We start from the raw sequence: 19,020 nt of genomic DNA, 5'->3' as shown, positions 1-19,020 counted from the left end.
AGTTTCTTTATAACCGATAAATATGGGAAGGGTTGTATGATTTTTGTAACCGACGATGGAGGGGATGAATATTAATCTACTTAAAAAAATTAAGATTTTTTTTATTTTTTTACCTGTAATTTTATATCTAGTGTGATATTTTGTTATCAACTGCGTGTTTCACTATAATAGATTTTACAATTTTTACAACTCATCTATTGCTGACATGATATGTTCACATAATATGTTTTGCACGGAACTTTTATATATAGATAGAGATATGCGTTAGGGGCATAAGATTATGTACAAATTATTTAAAGTTTTTAATAATGACGATCTAAAAAAGTGCATCTAAAAAATTGTTGGTATATGTGTGTGTGTTTTTCTTTGTAGTGATTTGGAGAACATTAATGAGGAAAGTTTTTTAAGTTTTTGCCAAATTAAATATTTAGTTATTAATGAGAAATATTTAATAAGGGGTTTTATGTATCCACATTATATTTATAAAAGAAATGCTTTTAATGAAGAATTTATTGTATCATCATTATTATTTTTCTTATTATAGAATAGTTTTGTTGTAATATTGTAATTAATTTTTTGCATAGAAACTGAAACCATGTCTATAATGTTAGTTGTTACAACTTACGATAGACTTCCACTAATTGTGTATATAAACATATACATTAACAATAATAAACATCAGTTGAGGTTTTCACTTGTTATAAAAAGAAACACATTCTTCAACATCTTCTACACGAACAAAATGTTTGATTTTGAAATTGAATTGAACAAGAAAATTGGATGTCTTGTTTACATAATTACCCATTTACTAGTTTCCACTATAGCTTGTGGGAATGAAGATAATATTTCAATTAATCAAGGAAGTTTTCCTGCATCCTTTGACTTTGGGATAGGATCATCTGCTTATCAGGTATATAACTAATTATAATATTCATTTTATTAAGATGTCATTATGTATTACTCCACATAAGTTTAATATTTTTTTATTGAATAGTATGAAGGTGCAACAACTAAAGACGGGAGAGGACCATGCATATGGGATACCTTCATTAAAAAATCCTCAGGTTTCATATGTTTTTAATCAAACCTAAACTGCTCAAACTTTATGATTATTTAAAAAATGTATATATTTTTTTAATATAAAATTTGGATATGGTGCAGGTTCTGTAGCTGACCACAGTAATGCTAGTATTACCACTGACCAGTATCATAGATACAAGGTAGATATGTTGTTTTTATACATCATAAATATATTTCTTAATTAATCTAATAACATACATGTATATTTCACCAGGAAGATGTGCGTATACTGAAAGACATAGGTTTTGATATTTATAGATTTTCCATCTCTTGGTCTAGAGTTTTACCTAGTAAGTTTACCGTTATATATTTTTATTTATTAGCTCTTTTGAAAAAAAAATAGTTACTTTTTCTAACTTTATTTCTCTTATATTTTGTACAATAATTTAGAAGGAGGGCGACGTGGAGGAGTAAATAAAAAAGGCATCAACCACTATAATAAACTCATTAATCACCTATTATCAAAAGGTTTAATAGCAATGTCCATTTCCCTTATTAATATATTTTATTTACTTTGCAATTTTAAATAAGTAATACATTACTAATTTTAAAGCCTAATATTTTGGTTAGTTCTTGGAAACAATTTCTATTTCCAGTTTGTGTATTAAAAAATCAAAATAGTTTCTTTTTCATTTCTTTTTGTAGTAATCATTATTATATATCGAATTAGTGCAAAATATTTTTTTTACTAAAGATTATTATATTTTAAAATTTTCTTTAAATTCAACAATATAAATACATTATTGTGATAAGAATTATTATTTATAAAATTATTAAAAACTATAAATAGTAAAATATATGAAAACCAAAAGAACATAATATATATATATATATATATATATATACATACACACGTGGGAGTGACTAAGTAAAAAGCAAGAAAAAGAATTAAAATATATGTGAATAGTGGTCGAATAAAGTATAAAATGTATTAGAGCATAAAATATGACAAAAAAAGTCTTATTTTCTAAATCCTCAATTGAGTAATTTATACAACTAAACAAAAAGTCATGTCTTTCGATTTCGTTGAAAAAATTTCTTAGAAAATGGCCATCTTTTCCATAGCTAACAAACCTTAGACTGTGCTTTAATCTTTGATATATTTTCACTTTATTTGACAAATTTTGACACTTAAATTTTATAAATATTTTGCATAAAATATTAAGATAAACAAGAACTCATGTTTAAAGACTTTTCCATAAATTGACCTTTATTTCTTCCAAATGTCATTTAGAAGGAAACAAATATATTAAATAATGAATACTTGTTTATTTTGAAGGTATCAAACCGATTGTAACTCTATTCCATTGGGATCTTCCACAAGTTATAGAAGATCAATATCAAGGATTTCTAAACCCTAAAATTATGTAAGTACAATTTTAAATATGTGTATGAGAAACGACTATTCATATTAATCTGCTTTAATTATTTGTGTGAGAACTCGTAATTCATATTGTCCTATTATATGACAGTGATGATTTTCGTGATTATGCTGAGTTGTGCTTTAATACATTTGGCCATCGAGTAAAGCTTTGGGTCACTATAAATGAGCCAATGATGTATGCACAACAAGGTTATGCAAGTGCAACATTTGCTCCAGGTAGATGTTCAAATCGTTCAAGATGCTCTACAGGTGATTCCAGTGTTGAACCATACATAGTAGCACACCATCTACTCCTTGCTCATGCTGCCGCGGTCAAACTATATAAAGAAAAATATCACGTGAAATCTATATTCATTCTGAATATTAATGTGTAAATAAAATAAATAATCATTTTTAAAATATAAATACTCGTAAAACTATAATTTTATAGCATAATTGATAATAATTTCCTTGTTTGCCAAAAAAATTCCTTAGAATGCAAGCATAAAGAGAAATCATAAAATAAATAATCCATTGTACGATACTCTACTAATAACTTCTTAATTAGTTAAGTTATGGAAACCTAACATGCTTAATAGACTCACAAACATAAAATGATAAAATATTTATTAATTTATTTAATTTCTTTCAATTAAAACTTTGTAGATTTCGCAAAAAGGTCAAATTGGAATTTCACTAAATACTAACTGGATGGTGCCATACTCAAATTCACAAAAAGACCAACTAGCAACAGATCGAGGTTTTGCTTTTACATATGGTTGGTATGTATTTATTTATTTTTATTTATGTTTGAATTTATATAAATATGGATATGTATATCAAAATAAAATAAAATGGAACTAAATTTACTTTTTTGTTCTGTTGAAGGTTTATGGAGCCACTATATTCTGGATCTTACCCACTAGAAATGATTGTTAATGTGGGAAAAAGATTACCAAATTTTACTAAGGAGGAAACCAATACGATTAAAGGATCTTATGATTTCATCGGAATCAATTACTATACTGCGAGATATATTGCTGATACTCCTTGTCGAACTCAAAATTTGAACTACATCACTAACTCTTGTATCGATATTAAAAGTATGTAAATCAACTTTTTTCTTCACTAAAATTACCTTATTATTTTCTAATCAAAGAAATTACTTACTTTAGGTGAACGAAATGGAATTCCAATTGGTCCTCATATAGAGGTATAATTTATAAATTAATATAAAACTTAAGTATCATAAAGTGACTTTTTTATTTATCATGCTACTCTTTATTTCTTGAAATATTTTTATTAGAATTTTAAATATTGTTATCATTTAATTATGTAGAGAGTAATTAAAGTTCCTAAATCTAATTTAATTGAACAGGGTACTTGGATGTATATCTATCTAGAAGGGCTTCAATATTATCTACTTTACATCAGAAACAAGTACAATGACCCTGTAATCTATATTACAGAGAATGGTAAAAAACAACTACACACATAAGAATAATAAACAATTATTTCATATTCTTACATTTATTTTGTTTTGTATTAGGAGTTGCTGAGCATAAAGATAACACAAGTTCTATTTTGGAAGATGATAAAGTGAGAATAGAATATTTTCATAGTCATCTAAGTCGCACTCTTGAAGCAATAAGGTGAGTATTATAAATTACAAAAAAAAAAACAATAATGGTGATTTTGTTGATAAAAAAATGAATTGATGACTTGAACAGGCTTGGAGTAAACGTAAAGGGATACATAGCATGGTCGTTTTTAGACAATTTTGAGTGGACAGCTGGCTACACAGCCAAATCTGGAATAGTTCATGTTGACTTCAAAAATGGATTCAAATGATACCCAAAACAATCATCATTTTGGTTCAAAAAATTTCTTACTGTTACTAGTATAGAGTAGCTTACGTGGCTCTCTTCTTTTACTTGTTCAATGTACACAACATAAATTAATAAGCATAATAAAGTATTCCTGTTAATATGGGTTTTTCTAAGGATAATGTCTAATTGCATCATTCAGTTTATTTTAGCTTCTTCTAATGACAATCAACCTTCTTTTATTTCCTCATATTTCACTCAATTGAACAAATTTTGAGAAGAAATGGCCTTTACCTTCTTATACATATGGTGAAGCTAGTTATGTCAATGAGCAATGTTTCAAAACTATTACCTATCTAAATTGGTTAAAGAGTGGTTTCAAGAAGAAAATAATTTAGCTAAAGCATGAGATTTTGTCTTTCTTATAATGAAAATATTAATGACATATGTGAAAGATCAACTAATGGAAAACGAGAATGGGGGATGTTCTAAAAAGAATTGCAAAAGTACTTCAGAAGGAAATATGTCTAGGAGATTCAAACTAGAATATATATGGTGTGGCCGGTGTGTCAGCCACGTGTTTTGTCCAAAAATCAATTTTTTTTACTATTTAGAAAACTCATTGCTAATACAAATTCATCTCATGGACCAAGCCTTTAAAGCATCATTTATTTTAATTTATAACCATATGAATTAGAACTATAGTAAAATATGATAATATTATCTCTATTAGTCTATTAGTGATGTCTCTCAATCCACACGATGATCACGATCGGACTTGAAAAGACCTAAAACAATCAACAAACAGTTAGGGAGGGGCCGCTCAACTCAGTGATCTACTTTAAGGAAGTAAATTTGAAAACAGTATGTGTTTGAAGAATGAATGCATACCTTGTGGCTTTTGTCAATGGGCTATTTATAGAGATTTGAAAATATACCTGAGATTGAGTACTTTTCCACGTCTAAGTAATTAATTGGCTTTAGAGCCATTCCATTTTTACTTTTTCATAAGATTCGGTGTGTTATTTGGAAAAGGAGCATATCTTTGGAGTCCAGAATGCTCATTAGTTCATGTGTCCAGTTAGTTAAGCTTTATGCTAAAGTTTCTAGTTGATATGAGCCTATTTAAGGACTCTCCTCCCTAGGGATTCATTGAACTTTAAGACTACAACCTTCGGGCTTTCCTTCCTGCAAAAGTTGTTTGACCATGGACATATACTTTTTCATCACCTCCCGACGTACTTCAAGATTCCGGTGAACGGAATCCGGGTGGGCGTTTTCTGGCAAGAAAACAAGTGCCCAGAAAATTCAAAAAAATTCCAGAAAATGTAAAACATTATTCCGAGAAACTTTAATTCTTGGGTCGAAGCGGGATTTCTTACGATTTAGTCCCAATAAAAATTGTTCATTAAGTTTATCCATTTTACAGGCTTCAACAATATATTGGGTCAAAAGGTTTTATACTTTTTATAACCGACAGTTATGAGAATCAAAGAGTTTTAAGCTTTTTGTAACCGATGATGGGTATAATGAACATTAATCTTCTTTTAATTAGAGGGTTTTAAGCTTTGTAACAGATATGAGAATCAAAAGGTTTTAAATTTTTTGTAACCGACAAATATGGAATGAAATGATTTGAAGTTTTTTTATAACCGATAAATATGGGAAGGGTTGTATGATTTTTATAACCGACGATGGAGGGGATGAACATTAATCTACTTAAAAAAAATTAAGATTTTTTTATATTTTTACCTGTAATTTTATATCTAGTGTGATATTTTGTTATCAACTGTGTGTTTCACTATAATAGATTTTATAATTTTTACAACTCATCAATGTTTTGCACTGAACTTTTAAATATAGATAGAGATATGCGTTAGGGGCATAAGATTATGTACAAATTATTTAATGTTTTTAATAATGACGATCTATAAAAATGCATCTAAAAAATTGTTGGTATATGTGTGTGTGTTTTTCTTTGTAGTGATTTGGAGAACATTAATGAGGAAAGTTTTTGCCAAATTAAATATTTAGTTATTAATGAGAAATATTTAATAAGGGGTTTTATGTATCCACATTATATTTATAAAAGAAATGCTGTTAATGAAGAATTTATTGTATCATCATTATTATTTTTCTTATTATAGAATAGTTTTGTTGTAATATTGTAATTAATTTTTTGCATAGAAACTGAAACCATGTCTATAATGTTAGTTGTTACAACTTACGATAGACTTCCACTAATTGTGTATATAAACATATACATTAACAATAATAAAAATCAGTTGAGGTTTTCACTTGTTATAAAAAGAAACACATTCTTCAACATCTTCTACACGAACAAAATGTTTGATTTTGAAATTGAATTCAACAAGAAAATTGGATGTCTTGTTTACATAATTACCCATTTACTAGTTTCCACTATAGCTTGTGGGAATGAAAATAATATTTCAATTAATCGAGCAAGTTTTCCTGCATCCTTTGACTTTGGGATAGGATCATCTGCTTATCAGGTATATAACTAATTATAATATTCATTTTTTTAAACCAAATATTCATTTTATTAAGATGTCATTATGTATTACTCCACATAAGTTTAATATTTTTTTATTGAATAGTATGAAGGTGCAACAACTAAAGACGGGAGAGGACCATGCATATGGGATACCTTCATTAAAAAATCCTCAGGTTTCATGTGTTTTTAATCAAACCTAAACTGCTCAAACTTTATGATTATTTAAAAAATGTATATATTTTTTTAATATAAAATTTGGATATGGTGCAGGTTCTGTAGCTGACCACAGTAATGCTAGTATTACCACTGACCAGTATCATAGATACAAGGTAGATATGTTGTTTTTATACGTCATAAATATATTTCTTAATTAATCTAATAACATACATGTATATTTCACCAGGAAGATGTGCGTATACTGAAAGACATAGGTTTTGATATTTATAGATTTTCCATCTCTTGGTCTAGAGTTTTACCTAGTAAGTTTACCGTTATATATTTTTATTTATTAGCTCTTTTGAAAAAAAAATAGTTACTTTTTCTAACTTTATTTCTCTTATATTTTGTACAATAATTTAGAAGGAGGGCGACGTGGAGGAGTAAATAAAAAAGGCATCAACCACTATAATAAACTCATTAATCACCTATTATCAAAAGGTTTAATAGCAATGTCCCTTTCCCTTATTAATATATTTTATATACTTTGCAATTTTAAATAAGTAATACATTACTAATTTTAAAGCCTAATATTTTGGTTAGTTCTAGGAAACAATTTCTATTTCCAGTTTGTGTATTAAAAAATCAAAATAGTTTCTTTTTCATTTCTTTTTGTAGTAATCATTATTATATATCGAATTAGTGCAAAATATTTTTTTTACTAAAGATTATTATATTTTAAAATTTTCTTTAAATTCAACAATATAAATACATTATTGTGATAAGAATTATTATTTATAAAATTATTAAAAACTATAAATAGTAAAATATATGAAAACCAAAAGAACATAATATATATATATATATATATATATATATATACATACACACGTGGGAGTGACTAAGTAAAAAGCAAGAAAAAGAATTAAAATATATGTGAATAGTGGTCGAATAAAGTATAAAATGTATTAGAGCATAAAATATGACAAAAAAAGTCTTATTTTCTAAATCCTCAATTGAGTAATTTATACAACTAAACAAAAAGTCATGTCTTTCGATTTCGTTGAAAAAATTTCTTAGAAAATGGCCATCTTTTCCATAGCTAACAAACCTTAGACTGTGCTTTAATCTTTGATATATTTTCACTTTATTTGACAAATTTTGACACTTAAATTTTATAAATATTTTGCATAAAATATTAAGATAAACAAGAACTCATGTTTAAAGACTTTTCCATAAATTGACCTTTATTTCTTCCAAATGTCATTTAGAAGGAAACAAATATATTAAATAATGAATACTTGTTTATTTTGAAGGTATCAAACCGATTGTAACTCTATTCCATTGGGATCTTCCACAAGTTATAGAAGATCAATATCAAGGATTTCTAAACCCTAAAATTATGTAAGTACAATTTTAAATATGTGTATGAGAAACGACTATTCATATTAATCTGCTTTAATTATTTGTGTGAGAACTCGTAATTCATATTGTCCTATTATATGACAGTGATGATTTTCGTGATTATGCTGAGTTGTGCTTTAATACATTTGGCCATCGAGTAAAGCTTTGGGTCACTATAAATGAGCCAATGATGTATGCACAACAAGGTTATGCAAGTGCAACATTTGCTCCAGGTAGATGTTCAAATCGTTCAAGATGCTCTACAGGTGATTCCAGTGTTGAACCATACATAGTAGCACACCATCTACTCCTTGCTCATGCTGCCGCGGTCAAACTATATAAAGAAAAATATCACGTGAAATCTATATTCATTCTGAATATTAATGTGTAAATAAAATAAATAATCATTTTTAAAATATAAATACTCGTAAAACTATAATTTTATAGCATAATTGATAATAATTTCCTTGTTTGCCAAAAAAATTCCTTAGAATGCAAGCATAAAGAGAAATCATAAAATAAATAATCCATTGTACGATACTCTACTAATAACTTCTTAATTAGTTAAGTTATGGAAACCTAACATGCTTAATAGACTCACAAACATAAAATGATAAAATATTTATTAATTTATTTAATTTCTTTCAATTAAAACTTTGTAGATTTCGCAAAAAGGTCAAATTGGAATTTCACTAAATACTAACTGGATGGTGCCATACTCAAATTCACAAAAAGACCAACTAGCAACAGATCGAGGTTTTGCTTTTACATATGGTTGGTATGTATTTATTTATTTTTATTTATGTTTGAATTTATATAAATATGGATATGTATATCAAAATAAAATAAAATGGAACTAAATTTACTTTTTTGTTCTGTTGAAGGTTTATGGAGCCACTATATTCTGGATCTTACCCACTAGAAATGATTGTTAATGTGGGAAAAAGATTACCAAATTTTACTAAGGAGGAAACCAATACGATTAAAGGATCTTATGATTTCATCGGAATCAATTACTATACTGCGAGATATATTGCTGATACTCCTTGTCGAACTCAAAATTTGAACTACATCACTAACTCTTGTATCGATATTAAAAGTATGTAAATCAACTTTTTTCTTCACTAAAATTACCTTATTATTTTCTAATCAAAGAAATTACTTACTTTAGGTGAACGAAATGGAATTCCAATTGGTCCTCATATAGAGGTATAATTTATAAATTAATATAAAACTTAAGTATCATAAAGTGACTTTTTTATTTATCATGCTACTCTTTATTTCTTGAAATATTTTTATTAGAATTTTAAATATTGTTATCATTTAATTATGTAGAGAGTAATTAAAGTTCCTAAATCTAATTTAATTGAACAGGGTACTTGGATGTATATCTATCTAGAAGGGCTTCAATATTATCTACTTTACATCAGAAACAAGTACAATGACCCTGTAATCTATATTACAGAGAATGGTAAAAAACAACTACACACATAAGAATAATAAACAATTATTTCATATTCTTACATTTATTTTGTTTTGTATTAGGAGTTGCTGAGCATAAAGATAACACAAGTTCTATTTTGGAAGATGATAAAGTGAGAATAGAATATTTTCATAGTCATCTAAGTCGCACTCTTGAAGCAATAAGGTGAGTATTATAAATTACAAAAAAAAAACAATAATGGTGATTTTGTTGATAAAAAAATGAATTGATGACTTGAACAGGCTTGGAGTAAACGTAAAGGGATACATAGCATGGTCGTTTTTAGACAATTTTGAGTGGACAGCTGGCTACACAGCCAAATCTGGAATAGTTCATGTTGACTTCAAAAATGGATTCAAATGATACCCAAAACAATCATCATTTTGGTTCAAAAAATTTCTTACTGTTACTAGTATAGAGTAGCTTACGTGGCTCTCTTCTTTTACTTGTTCAATGTACACAACATAAATTAATAAGCATAATAAAGTATTCCTGTTAATATGGGTTTTTCTAAGGATAATGTCTAATTGCATCATTCAGTTTATTTTAGCTTCTTCTAATGACAATCAACCTTCTTTTATTTCCTCATATTTCACTCAATTGAACAAATTTTGAGAAGAAATGGCCTTTACCTTCTTATACATATGGTGAAGCTAGTTATGTCAATGAGCAATGTTTCAAAACTATTACCTATCTAAATTGGTTAAAGAGTGGTTTCAAGAAGAAAATAATTTAGCTAAAGCATGAGATTTTGTCTTTCTTATAATGAAAATAGTAATGACATATGTGAAAGATCAACTAATGGAAAACGAGAATGGGGGATGTTCTAAAAAGAATTGCAAAAGTACTTCAGAAGGAAATATGTCTAGGAGATTCAAACTAGAATATATATGGTGTGGCCGGTGTGTCAGCCACGTGTTTTGTCCAAAAATCAATTTTTTTTACTATTTAGAAAACTCATTGCTAATACAAATTCATCTCATGGACCAAGCCTTTAAAGCATCATTTATTTTAATTTATAACCATATGAATTAGAACTATAGTAAAATATGATAATATTATCTCTATTAGTCTATTAGTGATGTCTCTCAATCCACACGATGATCACGATCGGACTTGAAAAGACCTAAAACAATCAACAAACAGTTAGGGAGGGGCCGCTCAACTCAGTGATCTACTTTAAGGAAGTAAATTTGAAAACAGTATGTGTTTGAAGAATGAATGCATACCTTGTGGCTTTTGTCAATGGGCTATTTATAGAGATTTGAAAATATACCTGAGATTGAGTACTTTTCCACGTCTAAGTAATTAATTGGCTTTAGAGCCATTCCATTTTTACTTTTTCATAAGATTCGGTGTGTTATTTGGAAAAGGAGCATATCTTTGGAGTCCAGAATGCTCATTAGTTCATGTGTCCAGTTAGTTAAGCTTTATGCTAAAGTTTCTAGTTGATATGAGCCTATTTAAGGACTCTCCTCCCTAGGGATTCATTGAACTTTAAGACTACAACCTTCGGGCTTTCCTTCCTGCAAAAGTTGTTTGACCATGGACATATACTTTTTCATCACCTCCCGACGTACTTCAAGATTCCGGTGAACGGAATCCGGGTGGGCGTTTTCTGGCAAGAAAACAAGTGCCCAGAAAATTCAAAAAAATTCCAGAAAATGTAAAACATTATTCCGAGAAACTTTAATTCTTGGGTCGAAGCGGGATTTCTTACGATTTAGTCCCAATAAAAATTGTTCATTAAGTTTATCCATTTTACAGGCTTCAACAATATATTGGGTCAAAAGGTTTTATACTTTTTATAACCGACAGTTATGAGAATCAAAGAGTTTTAAGCTTTTTGTAACCGATGATGGGTATAATGAACATTAATCTTCTTTTAATTAGAGGGTTTTAAGCTTTGTAACAGATATGAGAATCAAAAGGTTTTAAATTTTTTGTAACCGACAAATATGGAATGAAATGATTTGAAGTTTTTTTATAACCGATAAATATGGGAAGGGTTGTATGATTTTTATAACCGACGATGGAGGGGATGAACATTAATCTACTTAAAAAAAATTAAGATTTTTTTATATTTTTACCTGTAATTTTATATCTAGTGTGATATTTTGTTATCAACTGTGTGTTTCACTATAATAGATTTTATAATTTTTACAACTCATCAATGTTTTGCACTGAACTTTTAAATATAGATAGAGATATGCGTTAGGGGCATAAGATTATGTACAAATTATTTAATGTTTTTAATAATGACGATCTATAAAAATGCATCTAAAAAATTGTTGGTATATGTGTGTGTGTTTTTCTTTGTAGTGATTTGGAGAACATTAATGAGGAAAGTTTTTGCCAAATTAAATATTTAGTTATTAATGAGAAATATTTAATAAGGGGTTTTATGTATCCACATTATATTTATAAAAGAAATGCTGTTAATGAAGAATTTATTGTATCATCATTATTATTTTTCTTATTATAGAATAGTTTTGTTGTAATATTGTAATTAATTTTTTGCATAGAAACTGAAACCATGTCTATAATGTTAGTTGTTACAACTTACGATAGACTTCCACTAATTGTGTATATAAACATATACATTAACAATAATAAAAATCAGTTGAGGTTTTCACTTGTTATAAAAAGAAACACATTCTTCAACATCTTCTACACGAACAAAATGTTTGATTTTGAAATTGAATTCAACAAGAAAATTGGATGTCTTGTTTACATAATTACCCATTTACTAGTTTCCACTATAGCTTGTGGGAATGAAAATAATATTTCAATTAATCGAGCAAGTTTTCCTGCATCCTTTGACTTTGGGATAGGATCATCTGCTTATCAGGTATATAACTAATTATAATATTCATTTTTTTAAACCAAATATTCATTTTATTAAGATGTCATTATGTATTACTCCACATAAGTTTAATATTTTTTTATTGAATAGTATGAAGGTGCAACAACTAAAGACGGGAGAGGACCATGCATATGGGATACCTTCATTAAAAAATCCTCAGGTTTCATGTGTTTTTAATCAAACCTAAACTGCTCAAACTTTATGATTATTTAAAAAATGTATATATTTTTTTAATATAAAATTTGGATATGGTGCAGGTTCTGTAGCTGACCACAGTAATGCTAGTATTACCACTGACCAGTATCATAGATACAAGGTAGATATGTTGTTTTTATACGTCATAAATATATTTCTTAATTAATCTAATAACATACATGTATATTTCACCAGGAAGATGTGCGTATACTGAAAGACATAGGTTTTGATATTTATAGATTTTCCATCTCTTGGTCTAGAGTTTTACCTAGTAAGTTTACCGTTATATATTTTTATTTATTAGCTCTTTTGAAAAAAAAATAGTTACTTTTTCTAACTTTATTTCTCTTATATTTTGTACAATAATTTAGAAGGAGGGCGACGTGGAGGAGTAAATAAAAAAGGCATCAACCACTATAATAAACTCATTAATCACCTATTATCAAAAGGTTTAATAGCAATGTCCCTTTCCCTTATTAATATATTTTATATACTTTGCAATTTTAAATAAGTAATACATTACTAATTTTAAAGCCTAATATTTTGGTTAGTTCTAGGAAACAATTTCTATTTCCAGTTTGTGTATTAAAAAATCAAAATAGTTTCTTTTTCATTTCTTTTTGTAGTAATCATTATTATATATCGAATTAGTGCAAAATATTTTTTTTACTAAAGATTATTATATTTTAAAATTTTCTTTAAATTCAACAATATAAATACATTATTGTGATAAGAATTATTATTTATAAAATTATTAAAAACTATAAATAGTAAAATATATGAAAACCAAAAGAACATAATATATATATATATATATATATATATATATATACATACACACGTGGGAGTGACTAAGTAAAAAGCAAGAAAAAGAATTAAAATATATGTGAATAGTGGTCGTATAAAGTATAAAATATATTAGAGCATAAAATATGACAAAAAAAGTCTTATTTTCTAAATCCTCAATTGAGTAATTTATACAACTAAACAAAAAGTCATGTCTTTCGATTTCGTTGAAAAAATTTCTTAGAAAATGGCCATCTTTTCCATAGCTAACAAACCTTAGACTGTGCTTTAATCTTTGATATATTTTCACTTTATTTGACAAATTTTGACACTTAAATTTTATAAATATTTTGCATAAAATATTAAGATAAACAATAACTCATGTTTAAAGACCTTTCCATAAATTGACCTTTATTTCTTCCAAATGCCATTTAGAAGGAAACAAATATATTAAATAATGAATACTTGTTTATTTTGAAGGTATCAAACCGATTGTAACTCTATTCCATTGGGATCTTCCACAAGTTATAGAAGATCAATATCAAGGTTTTCTAAACCCTAAAATTATGTAAGTACAATTTTAAATATGTGTATGAGAAACGACTATTCATATTAATCTGCTTTAATTATTTGTGTGAGAACTCGTAATTCATATTGTCCTATTATATGACAGTGATGATTTTCGTGATTATGCTGAGTTGTGCTTTAATACATTTGGCGATCGAGTAAAGCTTTGGGTCACTATAAATGAGCCAATGATGTATGCACAACAAGGTTATGCAAGTGCAACGTTTGCTCCAGATAGATGTTCAAATCGTTCAAGGTGCTCTGCAGGTGATTCCAGTGTTGAACCATACATAGTAGCACACCATCTACTCCTTGCTCATGCTGCCGCGGTCAAACTATATAAAGAAAAATATCACGTGAAATCTATATTCATTCTGAATATTAATGTGTAAATAAAATAAATAATCATTTTTAAAATATAAATACTCGTAAAACTATAATTTTATAGCATAATTGATAATAATTTCCTTGTTTGCCAAAAAAAAATCCTTAGAATGCAAGCATAAAGAGAAATCATAAAATAAATAATCCATTGTACGAGACTCTACTAATAATATGGAAACCTAACATGCTTAATAGTAGGGGTGGGCACGGTTCGGTTAACCGGTCCATTGGACAAAAAATTAACCGAACCGTTATAAACGGTTTTTTAACCATCCAAACCGAAACCGGTCCATATCAATCGGTTAACCATACGACCGGTTAACCATTAATTTCGGTTAGGTTCTTCGATTAATGGTTTTTAACCAATTCTCATTGGTTAACCAAAAATCAACGGTTAACCATAATTTTTACCCAAACCTAAATTTTTAAATAATATTAAAATACACATAATTTTAAAAATTCAAACGAAACGAATTCATATAAAGGTTCAGAATTCAAACATAAGTACCGAACTAAAAATACGGTTTCTGTTTTTTATTTTAAACAAAAATTATAGTACAACAAAAATTATATTATAGCATATATAATATATAAATTATAATATATAATATATAAATTATATTATATATTTTGATTTTCAAAAAAAAAAAAAAACTGATGTGTTTATTTTTGTATTTTTTTTTAAAGTACAACATTAATATAGCATATATAATATATTTATATTAATCATGTTAGTATAGGTACATCAATTATATATTATAATATAATTTATATAATATATTAATTTTTTTAAAATATATATTTATTAAACGGTTCGGTTAACCGGTAACTGCGGTTTTTGAAAACCCTGAACCGAAACCGGTACCTGTCTATTTTTTTAACCATTAAGAAAACCACCGGTTCGGTTAACCATTTTTTTCGGTTCGGATTACCGGTTTCCGGTTTGGTTACCGGTTTGTCCGGTTTATTTGCCCACCCCTACTTAATAGACTCACAAACATAAAATGATAAAATATTTATTAATTTATTTAATTTCTTTCAATTAAAACTTTGTAGTTTTCGCAAAAAGGTCAAATTGGAATTTCACTAAATACTAACTGGATGGTGTCATACTCAAATTTACAAAAAGACCAACTAGCAACAGATCGAGGTTTTGCTTTTACATATGGTTGGTATGCATTTATTTATTTTTATTTATGTTTGAATTTATATAAATATGGATATGTATATCAAAATAAAATAAAATGGAACTGAATTTACTTTTTTGTTCTGTTGAAGGTTTATGGAGCCACTATATTCTGGATCTTACCCACTAGAAATGATTGTTAATGTGGGAAAAAGATTACCAAATTTTACTAAGGAGGAAACCAATACGATTAAAGGATCTTATGATTTTATCGGAATCAATTACTATACTGCGAGATATATTGCTGATACTCCTTGTCGAACTCAAAATTTGAACTACATCACTGACTCTTGTATCGATATTAAAAGTATGTAAATCAACTTTTTTCTTCACTAAAATTACCTTATTATTTTCTAATCAAAGAAATTACTTACTTTAGGTGAACGAAATGGAATTCCAATTGGTCCTCATATAGAGGTATAATTTATAAATTAATATAAAACTTAAGTATCATAAAGTGACTTTTTTATTTATCATGTTACTCTTTATTTCTTGAAATATTTTTATTAGAATTTTTAAATATTGTTATCATTTAATTATGTAGAGAGTAATTAAAGTTCCTAAATCTAATTTAATTGAACAGGGTACTTGGATGTATATCTATCCAGAAGGGCTTCAATATTATCTACTTTACATCAGAAACAAGTAGAATGACCCTGTAATCTATATTACAAAGAATGGTAAAAAACAACTACACACATAAGAATAATAACCAATTATTTCATATTTTTACATTTATTTTGTTTTGTATTAGGAGTTGCTGAGCATAAAGATAACACAAGTTCTATTTTGGAAGATGATAAAGTGAGAATAGAATATTTTCATAGTCATCTAAGTCGCACTCTTGAAGCAATAAGGTGAGTATTATAAATTACAAAAAAAACAATAATGGTGATTTTGTTGATAAAAAAATGAATTGATGACTTGAACAGGCTTGGAGTAAACGTAAAGGGGTACATAGCATGGTCGTTTTTAGACAATTTTGAGTGGACAGCTGGCTACACAGCCAAATCTGGAATAGTTCATGTTGACTTCAAAAATGGATTCAAAAGATACCCAAAACAATCATCATTTTGGTTCAAAAAATTTCTTACTGTTACTAGTATAGAGTAGCTTACGTGGCTCTCTTCTTTTACTTGTTCAATGTACACAACATAAATTAATAAGCATAATAAAGTATTCCTGTTAATATGGGTTTTCCTAAGGATAAGGTCTAATTGCATCATTCAGTTTATTTTAGCTTCTTCTAATGACAATCAACCTTCTTTTATTTCCTCATATTTCACTCAATTGAACAAATTTTGAGAAGAAATGGCCTTTACCTTCTTGTACATATGGTGAAGCTAGTTATGTCAATGAGCAATGTTTCAAAACTATTACTTATCTAAATTGGTTAAAGAGTGGTTTCAAGAAGAAAATAATTTAGCTAAAGCATGAGATTTTGTCTTTCTTATAATGAAAATAGTAATGACATATGTGAAAGATCAACTAATGGAAAACGAGAATGGGGGATGTTCTAAAAAGAATTGCAAAAGTACTTCAGAAGGAAATATGTCTAGGAGATTCAAACTAGAATATATATGGTGTGGCCAGTGTGTCAGCCACGTGTTTTGTCCAAAAATCATTTTTTTTACTATTTAGAAAACTCTTTGCTAATACGAATTCATCTCATGGACCAAGCCTTTAAAGCATCATTTATTTTAATTTATAACCATATGAATTAGAACTGTAGTAAAATATGATAATATTATCTCTATGAGTCTATTAGTGATGTCTCTCAATCCACACGATGATCACGATCAGACTTGAAAAGACCTAAAACAATCAACAAACAGTTAGGGAGGGGCCGCTCAACTCAGTGATCTACTTTAAGGAAGTAAATTTGAAAACAGTATGTGTTTGAAGAATGAATGCATACCTTGTGGCGTTTGTCAATGGGCTATTTATAGAGATCTGAAAATATACCTGAGATTGAGTACCTTTCCACGTCTAAGTAATTAATTGGCTTTAGAGCCATTCCATTTTTACTTTTTCATAAGATTCGGTGTGTTATTTGGAAAAGGAGCATATCTTTGGAGTCCAGAATGCTCATTAGTTCATGTGTCCAGTTAGTTAAGCTTTATGCTAAAGTTTCTAGTTGATATGAGCCTATTTAAGGACTCTCCTCCATAGGGATTCATTGAACTTTAAGACTACAACCTTCGGGCTTTCCTTCCTGCAAAGGTAGTTTGACCATGGACATATACTTTTTCATCACCTCCCAACGTGCTTCAAGATTCCGGTGAACGGAATCCGGGTGGGCGTTTTCTGGCGAGAAAACAAGTGCCCAGAAAATTCTAAAAAAATTCCAGAAAATGTAAAACATTATTCCGAGAAACTTTAATTCTTAGGTCGGATTACCGGTTTCCGGTTTGGTTACCGGTTTGTCCGGTTTATTTGCCCACCCCTACTTAATAGACTCACAAACATAAAATGATAAAATATTTATTAATTTATTTAATTTCTTTCAATTAAAACTTTGTAGATTTCGCAAAAAGGTCAAATTGGAATTTCACTAAATACTAACTGGATGGTGCCATACTCAAATTCACAAAAAGACCAACTAGCAACAGATCGAGGGTTTGCTTTTACATATGGTTGGTATGTATTTATTTATTTTTATTTATGTTTGAATTTATATAAATATGGATATGTATATCAAAATAAAATAAAATGGAACTGAATTTACTTTTTTGTTCTGTTGAAGGTTTATGGAGCCACTATATTCTGGATCTTACCCACTAGAAATGATTGTTAATGTGGGAAAAAGATTACCAAATTTTACTAAGGAGGAAACCAATACGATTAAAGGATCTTATGATTTCATCGGAATCAATTACTATACTGCGAGATATATTGCTGATACTCCTTGTCGAACTCAAAATTAGAACTACATCACTGATTCTTGTATCGATATTAAAAGTATGTAAATCAACTTTTTTCTTCACTAAAATTACCTTATTATTTTCTAATCAAAGAAATTACTTGCTTTAGGTGAACGAAATGGAATTCCAGTAGTGAGATTGATCTAAAGAAATTCCAGTTTCAGACCTAGTTATCTTTATGCCAGGAATGACGTTCGCTTCTCCTAGATCTTTCATGTCAAAGTTTTCACACAACATTGACTTAACAACATTCACAACATGAATATTAGATCCAAAAATAAGCAA

The 19,020-nt window shown here is 28.0% G+C and overlaps 3 protein-coding genes across 3 annotated transcripts; all 3 read left to right on the top strand.

Annotated features, from left to right (window-relative positions):
- Nucleotides 1–742: 742 nt before the first annotated feature.
- On the top strand, nt 743–4,294 carry LOC136229805 (beta-glucosidase 14-like). The gene is made up of 11 exons (XM_066018694.1): nt 743–910; nt 995–1,064; nt 1,162–1,220; nt 1,295–1,370; nt 1,471–1,548; nt 2,360–2,447; nt 2,553–2,802; nt 3,110–3,225; nt 3,332–3,546; nt 3,993–4,095; nt 4,174–4,294. The coding sequence occupies exons 1-11, from the start codon at nt 743–745 to the stop codon at nt 4,292–4,294; spliced, it is 1,344 nt and encodes a 447-aa protein (XP_065874766.1).
- A 2,320-nt stretch (nt 4,295–6,614) lies between these two features.
- On the top strand, nt 6,615–10,190 carry LOC136229804 (beta-glucosidase 14-like). Its single transcript, XM_066018692.1, has 11 exons — nt 6,615–6,782; nt 6,888–6,957; nt 7,055–7,113; nt 7,188–7,263; nt 7,364–7,441; nt 8,257–8,344; nt 8,450–8,699; nt 9,007–9,122; nt 9,229–9,443; nt 9,890–9,992; nt 10,070–10,190. Exons 1-11 carry the CDS (start codon nt 6,615–6,617, stop codon nt 10,188–10,190), a joined length of 1,344 nt encoding a protein of 447 aa, XP_065874764.1.
- Nucleotides 10,191–12,510: 2,320 nt separating this feature from the next.
- LOC136229803 (beta-glucosidase 12-like) lies at nt 12,511–18,738 on the top strand. Its single transcript, XM_066018691.1, has 11 exons — nt 12,511–12,678; nt 12,784–12,853; nt 12,951–13,009; nt 13,084–13,159; nt 13,260–13,337; nt 14,155–14,242; nt 14,348–14,597; nt 15,682–15,797; nt 15,904–16,118; nt 16,566–16,668; nt 18,558–18,738. Exons 1-11 carry the CDS (start codon nt 12,511–12,513, stop codon nt 18,736–18,738), a joined length of 1,404 nt encoding a protein of 467 aa, XP_065874763.1.
- The last annotated feature ends 282 nt before the right edge of the window (nt 18,739–19,020 follow it).

This window comes from Euphorbia lathyris, chromosome 5 (assembly GCF_963576675.1).
Source record: "Euphorbia lathyris chromosome 5, ddEupLath1.1, whole genome shotgun sequence".
Taxonomy (NCBI): Eukaryota; Viridiplantae; Streptophyta; class Magnoliopsida; order Malpighiales; family Euphorbiaceae; genus Euphorbia; species Euphorbia lathyris.
This window is presented reverse-complemented; position numbering and strand designations above follow the sequence as displayed.

Bases quoted from the DNA above. Each gene is read 5' to 3' on its own strand.
- LOC136229805 (XM_066018694.1), top strand. From the start codon at position 743: ATGTTTGATTTTGAAATTGAATTGAACAAGAAAATTGGATGTCTTGTT. The intron at 1,065-1,161 runs GTTTCATATGTT...GATATGGTGCAG, and splicing joins CTTCATTAAAAAATCCTCAG to GTTCTGTAGCTGACCACAGT. The intron at 2,803-3,109 runs GTGAAATCTATA...AAAACTTTGTAG, and splicing joins TATATAAAGAAAAATATCAC to ATTTCGCAAAAAGGTCAAAT.
- LOC136229804 (XM_066018692.1), top strand. From the start codon at position 6,615: ATGTTTGATTTTGAAATTGAATTCAACAAGAAAATTGGATGTCTTGTT. The intron at 6,783-6,887 runs GTATATAACTAA...TTTATTGAATAG, and splicing joins TAGGATCATCTGCTTATCAG to TATGAAGGTGCAACAACTAA. The intron at 9,123-9,228 runs GTATGTATTTAT...GTTCTGTTGAAG, and splicing joins TTTGCTTTTACATATGGTTG to GTTTATGGAGCCACTATATT.
- LOC136229803 (XM_066018691.1), top strand. From the start codon at position 12,511: ATGTTTGATTTTGAAATTGAATTCAACAAGAAAATTGGATGTCTTGTT. The intron at 13,338-14,154 runs GTTTAATAGCAA...TTTATTTTGAAG, and splicing joins TAATCACCTATTATCAAAAG to GTATCAAACCGATTGTAACT. The intron at 14,243-14,347 runs GTAAGTACAATT...ATTATATGACAG, and splicing joins TTTCTAAACCCTAAAATTAT to TGATGATTTTCGTGATTATG.